Raw genomic sequence first — 8,818 nt, 5'->3', positions numbered from 1 at the left:
GCCAAGTTTTCTGTATGCCGTCATACCCACCAGACAGCGCAATGTAACGTCGGGCTTCCTGGTCTACGACGCTTCGACACTCTGCTCTTGACGCAAACGTCACTAGGCCGGCTCATTCTACCCACCACATTAAGCCTCAGACCCTTGACAATAACGAGGTAACAGACTATTGTCTTTCGAGCCTAACCTCACAACTCACCGCGAAAACACAACAGCTCACCCTTACACACACACCAAAACACACATCACACACACACACCAACACGACACACACCACACACACACAACACACACAACCACACAACACAACACACACACACAACACCAACACACACACACACCACCACACACACACAACACACGACACACACACACACACACACCCTGCATTATCACCAAATCTCTGTGTTCTGGTACCTTTCCTCCACTGATGTTTTGAGATAGAGAGCAGCTCCCCACACCACACCTTGCACACCATGCCATAACTGCCCTACCACAGCACTGCCAGAGTCACAGGCTGGACTCCACAGCCTGGGAAACACAACATCATATCATCATCATCATCATCGTCCGTTCATCATTACATACAATCATCATTAATCACTCCTGAACCTCATTATCATCACAATCAACTCATTATCATCACAATCATTCAATCATCACTCTCATATCATCCGTAACATCATATCATCACAATCATCATCATCATCACATCGACCATCCATCATCATCATCACTCTCATCTCATCATCATCATCGACTATCATCTAACGCTCAACTCTAGGCCCACCACTATCAGAATATATCATCATCAGCTATATTATCGTCCATCATTTCATCACCGATATCATCATCTCAGCTTCACAATCATCACATCATCATTCATCATAATCATACGTCTCATTCATCCCCATTACTCCGATTCATCCACTTCATCATTATCATCACCAAATCATCATCACCCAATCGATCAGCATGCCATATCGCTTCATCATCATACCATATTCTCCATCATCATCCATCATTAGTCTCACAAATCATTCAATCATCAATATACTTCATCACAGCTATCATTATATCTTCATCACATCATCGATCATCACAATATCTTACAATCATACATCATACTTCATAGTATCATTCCAATCAGATCACAATCTCACTCATCACACAGTCGATTCACATCGCAATCATCAGTATCATTCAGTATCATTATTCAGCTTCACAACATAGTATAATCTTACATTATCATCACATAATCAGTCACACAATCCACAACATTCCATATATCTATCATTTCACAACATATCATTATCATCAGATCATCTATATCTTCACAGTATCATCATCATATCTCACATCATCAATCATCAGCCAGTAATCAAGTATTATCATCACAATCATTATTAAATTATCATCACCACTCCTGCATCACATTATCATCAACTATCATCATCATCATCAGTATCATCATTATCATCACAATCATCATCATCATCTGTATCATCATAATTTTCACAATCATCATCATTACCATCACAATCATTATCATAAGTATCATCATCATCAGAAGAACCACAACAACAACAACAAAAAGACATGCTGTGCCCACCTGAGCTCCCACCAGCTGTAGCAGGGCACTGTTGACTGGCAGGAGGTCGATGTCAGTGTTGATGGCTGTCTGGTCGAAGGGACAGGCCTTGCGGTGCAGCTTCTGCAGACAGGTCTTACACACAGTGTGCGAGCAGCCCAGACTGATGGGCTTGTGGCCGCTGCTGTCAAACTCGTTGTAGCAGATGGGGCAGGAGAGGAACTCTGTCCACTGGGCCGCCTGCACTGGCATCCTGCTGCCTGTCCTCCCTGCTGTCACCTCTGGAGGGCGCTGTCTTGCTCAGGGGGATCGCATGCCGCCACGCCCCGACAGCTCACTGACAACTGGTATAGAAGAAGAAAGAAAGTAGGTTAGAGTGCAGGTCAGCGGCAGACTGGTCATCGCCAGAGAGATCCTGCACTCCATTGCTCCTCCATTGAGCAAGCTTTTTAGTCCTGGACTAGGCTTTTAATTTGTGTCTGGGAAACTGGCCTGTTGAGTTTTAGTGTCATTTTTTGTCTTTCATTGCCTTGCAAATACAAAAAGGTGCCAACTGCCCAGGTGCAATGCTCCATAAATCTGTCCCCTAGTGGCTATAAACGTTGTAGCTGTTTCACAATCACAATCTTGGAAAAGAAAGTAGAGCGGGGAGCGGCAATCTCTCAACGCTATCTTTCTTTCCCTCAATCTCACTCTCTTCTACACATCTCTCATCCATTGCCCACTACCCTCTGTAGACTTGTGTTAACTGCTTGGTCTAATGCATAGGCTTTAGCTCAACGGACCACGAAATTAGGGAGCACCTGCGCCACGAAATTAGAACCCCAGTTGGTCACACACCCACAACCCCACCCATTCTGCTGCAGCTCCACCCTCTCTCTGATGCCTTCCCTGCCCTTCCATCATGCCTCCTCCTGGGCAAGCAGGTGGAGAGGCCTCCTTTGGCTGGCTAAAGATCATGGAGGTGCTCTACCATGGCATGATCCTATCAGTCTGATTTACACACTGACTAAGTACCAGTACCAGGCCCAGATTTACTCTCTCCTCCTCTTCTCTCTCCCGTCTCTCTCTGCCTCTCTCTCTCTCCTCTCTCTCTCTCTCTCTCTCTCTCTCTCTCTCTCTCTCTCTCTCTCTCTCTCCCTCTCTCTCTCTCTCTCTCTCTCTCTCTCTCTCTCTCTCTCCTCTCCTCTCTCTCTCTCTCTCTCTCTCTCTCTCTCTCTCTCTCTCTCTCTCTCTCTCTCTCTCTCTCTCTCTCTCTCTCTCTCTCTCTCTCTCTCTCTCTCTCTCTCTCTCTCTCTCTCTCTCTCTCTCCTCTCTTCTCTCTCTCTCTCTCTCAATTCAATTCAATTCAAGGGGCTTTATTGGCATGGGGAAACATGTGTTACATTGCCAAAGCAAATGAGGAGACAATTACACAAAAAGTGAAACAAACAAAACCGAAGTTAACAGTAAACATGTACACATACAGAAGTTTCGAAAACAATAAAGACATTACGAGTGTCATATTAAATAATATACAGTGTTGTAACAATGTACAAATGGTAAAGCACCACAAGTTAAAATAATAAGCATAAAATATGGTTGTATTACAATCGGTTTGTTTTTCACTGGTTGCCCTTTCTTGTGCAACAGTCACAAATCTTGCTGCCTGGGAGGCACACTGTGAGAATCACCCAGTAAGATATGGAGTTATCAAAATTGATTGTTTTCGAATTCTTTGTGGATGTCTGTGTGATCTGAGGGAACAATACCGTGTCTCTAATATGGTCATACATTGGGCAGGAGTGTTAGGAAGTGCAGCTCGGTTTCCCACCTCATTTTAGGCGGCAGTGTGCACATACCTTCTTCTCTGAGAGCCAATGTCTGCACGCGCTGCTACAATAGCCAAGGCTATGCTCACGAGTCGTGTACATAGTCAAAGCTTTCCTTAAGTTTGGGTCATCACAGTGGTCAAGTATTTTCTGCCACTGTGTAACTCTCGTTTAGGCCAAAATAGCAGTTCTATTTGCTCTGTTTTTTTGTTAATTCTTTCCAAAAGTGTTCAAGTAATTATCTTTTTGTTTTCTTCATATTGGTTGGGTCTAATATTGTGCTGTCGTCCTGGGCTTTGTGGCGGTAGTGTATTTGTTTGTGAACAGAGCCCTAGTCACCACTTGCAGGGACTCTCTCCAGTTTTCAATCTCTCTGTATGTGATGCTGTTATGAAGTTTAGGGAATGCTTCCTTTAGGTGGTTGAGATAACGCTCTTTTCTGGATTGTCTGAATTAGTGCGTATCGGCCTAATTCTGCTCTGCATGCATTATTGTGTTCTCTTGTACACGCGAGGGATCGTTATTTGCAGAAATCTTGCATGCCAGAGTCTCAATTGGTGTTGCCCATTTTTGTGAAATCTTGTTGGGAGCGACCCGACCTCACAACCATAAAGGCAATGGCTCTATGACTGATTCAAGTAGTTTTAGCCAGACCTAATTGGTATGTTGAAATTATGTCTTTTGATTGGCATAGAATGCCCTCTTGCCTTGTCTCTCAGATCGTTCACACTTTGGAAGTACCTGTGGTGCTGATGTTTAGCCGAGGTATGATAGTGTGTCTGTGGTGCTCCTAGGGAACGGTGTCTAATTCGAATTTTGTGGTCCTGTGACTGCACCTTTTGTGAAACACCATATTTTGTCTACTGAGATCTTACTGTCAGGCCCAAGTCTGACAGAATCTCGTTGAAGAAAGATCTAGGTCTGACTCTAGGCCCTCCTGGTGTGACCAGAAGCACCAGATCACAGCAAACAGTAGACATTGACTATCGGATTCTAGTAGGTTGAGACCGGGTCGCAGAAAACTGTTTCTAATGCCGCGCCAATCGTTGATATATATTGTTGAAGAGGTGGCTTAAAGCTGCATCCCCTGTCTCAACCCCACGAACCCTGTGTGAAGAAATAGTGTCGTGTTTTTGCCAAGTTATTTAAACCGCACACTTGTGTTTGTACATGGATTATTTATAATGTCGTATTGTTTTAGCCGCCCAACCCACTTCCAATCCAATTTGTTTATACAGACCCGCATGCAATTGCAGTCGAAGGCTTTTTTGAATCAACAAAGCATGAGAAAACTGTGCCTTTTTTGGTTTGCTTTGCGTTGTCAATTAGGGTGTGTAGGTGAATACAGGGTCTGTTGTACGTAATTTGGAAAAAGCCAATTTGACAATTTGCCTCAGTACATTTGTTCATTTAGAAATGACGAGTCTGCGTTATGATTAACGCAGAGTATTTTACCAAGTACTGTTGACGCATATTCCACGGTAGTAATGGGCTCAAAAATTATTTCTCCACTGTGGGATGGCGTGAGCAGTCCTTGGTCCAAATATTGGCGAAGATCCAGAGCTAAGACTATGTTAAAAGAGTTTTCAGTATCAGCCAATTGGAATTTGTTGTCTCTGAGAATATATTGATCATTATCATTAAGAACCATTCAACACCACAGGCCGTTTTGGTTGGAGATTTTATTTTGCTCTCTCGTAACTCCCATCTACAGGGCTAAATTGGCAGAACCCTCCAAAAGTGGGTTCTGCTAGTTTAATAGTGATTCTAGTATCTGTTATTTGATCAGTATATGTTTTTGCTCTTTATTACTATTGATCAGAAAGGCCCAAAAAGATGAGAAGTGGTTTACCACAATCTCCATTTTGGATAGATAATTCTCGTGTTTTGTTGTTTAGGTTTCCAATTCCCAGAATGGTTTAGAGCTATGCATTCTTCAATTAACACTTGAGCTGATTTACTTAACATGCCCTCTGTCCTTACTGATTCCTGTATATCGTAATTTTTTAATGTATACAACCATAGTAGAAGGCGTAAGACTTACAGGTTTACCGGTCTCATAATATGTTTGATTCGGACAAAGGTTTCTACAATTTATTCTTATTGACATTCTCATTCAACCATTTAGTCATAAATGTTGTTCATTTCTTTGATTTTACAATATAAGATTTTTAGATTTGATAGGGAAGCTGAGAGGTTTCCAAATAATTACTTTTAAAAACGATTCTCTACTCCAAGTTTACACCTTCCACTATTGCCACGCCTGGAACATTTAACCCAGGAAGTTGTCTAAAAGGGATTGGATTTGACTGTGCCTAAATTTTTGGTAGGTTCCAAACTGGCATTCCTTCCATCCTATAAGCATTTTCTTAATGTTACTCAGTTCCTCTTGGCTTCCTGACCCTCGAACCGACTTGAGTCCATAATCTGGCTCTGTTCAAGTAGACTGTATTTTGCTCGTGTCTGATAGCGGGTCAGTGGCTGACTGAACGCTCGCTGAGAGACTCTTGGTTGAATCAATGAATAAAGTAGCTCTACAAGTGCTTACTGACCAAAGATGAGCTATAGGACCTACCCATAGGAGTCCCCGTCGAAGCCTACCATTGACACTGTACATACCCCACGCTGTGCGAAACAGAGCTGCAGTGTTGCATGACCCCGTTTTTGTCGTCTATGTTGTCATAAGTTATGCCTAGGGCATAAAGGGAGAGTGGACATCGCACCTGCAGGCAGTGTTTGTCCCCCTGTGCTGAGGTGTTCAGTTCGTGTCCAGTTCTGCATTTAGTCGGCCAAGACTAATACCATGGCCCTGGCCTGAAATGATTGATTTCCCCCTCCAGGAGGGAGCAACTGTCTTCATTAAAAATATGGGATTCTATGGGGGGATCATAACAGTAGCACACAGGAGGAACAATTTTTCATCTGTAATAAGACTAATTTCCTTCGAACTTTCCTATCACCAAAACTGTAAAAATTTCCTGTTTTGATTAATTTAATGTATAGTTAGGTCTGCTCGTATACAAATTAGCATTCCCCTGAGTCCCTTCCCCTGTTTCACACCGGGCGTAGTTGGTGGATGGACTACCAGCTCTCTGTAACTAGAGGGCAACAAGTGAGTCCGTCTCCTCATACAGGTTTCTTGCAGGATGACAATGTCTGCATTACCGATTTAATTGGTGAAGTCCGGGTTCTTGCCTCTTTAGACCATAAGGCAGATGACCTCAGGCCTTGGATATTCAACATGATGATATAGTGAAGGCTTTTGTTCATAAAGTGTCCAGTTGTTGGTCATGTTTGGGCCTCAGCCATAAGTGTGAGCAGACGCCTGCTGAGCAATCTGTTACATCCGTTTGCTTGGCGAGTCGAAGAGTGCGGGGTGGGCCTGTTTGCCCGCCCCACTACCTTGCGGCGTATGTCTGACTTCCATTTGATGCCCTCTTGCGGGTGGGTGCACTGGTGGGCCAGGAGTGCCGGGATAGGACTGATCTGAGGGGGCCTAAATGGGTGGGGCATGGTTATGTGGAGGTGTTGAGTGGTTGGGGGGGGTGTGATGTGTCTGGGGTGCTGTGCCGTCTGGATAATCCTCTTGGCGCATGCCTCTATGTGTACTCCAGGGGGGTCCTTGAAGTCCAGGTGTCTCCGCTGGTCTGGGTGGTGTCTTATTGATTCTTTGCTGTTGGGCGCTTGAGAGCGATTCCTTCTAGATCCGGGCAAAGGTGAGCACTCCCCTGTAGAGTGACCTGGTCATAGAGGTCTGTTTCAAGTCCAGGGTGGAGTGGTGGGCCAGAAAACATTTGGTTTTAAGCACAGTCACGAAATGCTTGCCGTTACCCGCTGTATTGTACAGGGTGGAAGTCGTTTCGTGTAGCAGGGTGGAATGAACCACTTTGCTGGAAGCGTAGAAAAAGCTTTTCATCACTCCCTTCAGTGCTTGGCCACCCTTCCTGCTGTCTCTCAGTCGTTGTGCCTGGTGTTATTATAAAATTATGTGGCTGAGGGAGCCTAGTTGTCCTCAGACAGAAGCTAGGGCGCGCTGGGTGTTTGACACCAGAGTTTAGACACACTGTGTTTGGGAAAAAGTTTTTTTTCATCCTAATAAATTTACCCATTAGATCCATAAGGAGGAAATCTGTGTCTTGTTTGTCACTTCCAGTGGTGTGGGGGGAGTTACAGGAGGCTATCAAGGGTGCTGACCGGGTGCTCAAGGCGGGTGGAGCGCTGGGCTTGGGGTTTTTCTTTTGTCTGTTCTGCACATGTGATTCGACTCTATGTCAGCGTCTTGTGTGACTGTTCTGCTGTGTATGAACTTTGTCGGGTGACTAGTGGCTTTCTTTGCTGGCGTCTCTTGGGATGCCACCTCACCTTAGTGGCGTTTTCGCTGTCACAGCCAATCCCCCTCCAACCTCTCCTCCGCAGTCTGTCCTCTCCTCCATCCCCCTCTCCCTCTCCTCCAGCAGTAATGATCCCTCCTCTAGTGCTCTGTTCTGCTCCCTGCTTCTGCTCTTTCCCTGTTGAAATTGTCTCACCACAGTCCAGAGTGCAATAGCTCTCTCCACCTCCAGCTCTCCAGGTTGGTTAAGGGCGGTGTTTGTGCGGGACTGTTTGTCTGGGTCTGTGCTGAACTGGAGTGTAATCACCTCTGTTCCAAGCTCCACCTGCCTTTCCTCCAGCTGGTTAATTATCCTTCATTTCAATGAGGGGGAAGTCTCTGTGCTCGGGTTGACTTCTGCTAGAGGGCCCTTGCTCGTCTCCGGGTCTCCCTGCGGCAAGAGGTCTGCGCGCGTCGACCCCACTTCGGGGCGTATCTTTATCAGGAGAGCTTCTCCTGCTGGCTCAATCTAAAATATTATGAATTAAATCCAGCTGAACTGTTCTGGAATGTACTCCCTCACCTAACCATTTACTTCCAGAACGTAATACACAAGAATTTCATCCAATTAGCTCTCGATCTCCTACGTCCTACTCGTTGTCAGAGAATCCTGAGTTTCCACCCCTCGAATTAACCGCCCCCTCCTGTTCTTAACAGAGGTGGAGTATATCTAGTGCAAATTACCCAGCACCACCGCAACCTGCCATGCCAGGGGCATGCTTGTGTTGCAAGATAATCAACCGGTCGCTACGAATTCTGACAATAACTGTTCCGCCTCCATGTTGTCAATAGTCAGCAAAACGTCTCTTCGAATCTTTCCATACAGCGAGCTTCATTTTGTCTTTCGAACTCATTCTTCACACCTAACAACGGCACCAGTATTACTTAACTGAATTACCTCTGAACACGGGAGGCAGCTCTCTAAAGCCTCTCCCTTTGTGAGGAACATCCAACCCATAGACCAAAAAATAATAGCTATTCGAACTCTCTTGCCAATTTGGCTACTAAGCTCTTCACACCTCTCAATGACACACATATCTCTTCTCT

The 8,818-nt window shown here is 44.9% G+C and overlaps 1 protein-coding gene across 1 annotated transcript in view; it reads right to left on the bottom strand.

Moving 5' to 3' along the window:
- Nucleotides 1–8,818, bottom strand: part of LOC111980052 (roquin-2-like) — a 45,202-nt gene that overhangs the window by 30,149 nt on the left and 6,235 nt on the right. Inside the window, exon 2 of the mRNA XM_070449765.1 lies at nucleotides 1,613–1,935. Within this exon, the coding sequence (XP_070305866.1) occupies nucleotides 1,613–1,843 (231 nt within the window). The 5' untranslated portion in view covers nucleotides 1,844–1,935. The remainder of the gene's footprint in view (nucleotides 1–1,612; nucleotides 1,936–8,818) is intronic.

Source organism: Salvelinus sp. IW2-2015, linkage group LG20 (genome assembly GCF_002910315.2).
Source record: "Salvelinus sp. IW2-2015 linkage group LG20, ASM291031v2, whole genome shotgun sequence".
Taxonomy (NCBI): domain Eukaryota; kingdom Metazoa; phylum Chordata; class Actinopteri; order Salmoniformes; family Salmonidae; genus Salvelinus; species Salvelinus sp. IW2-2015.
This window is presented reverse-complemented; position numbering and strand designations above follow the sequence as displayed.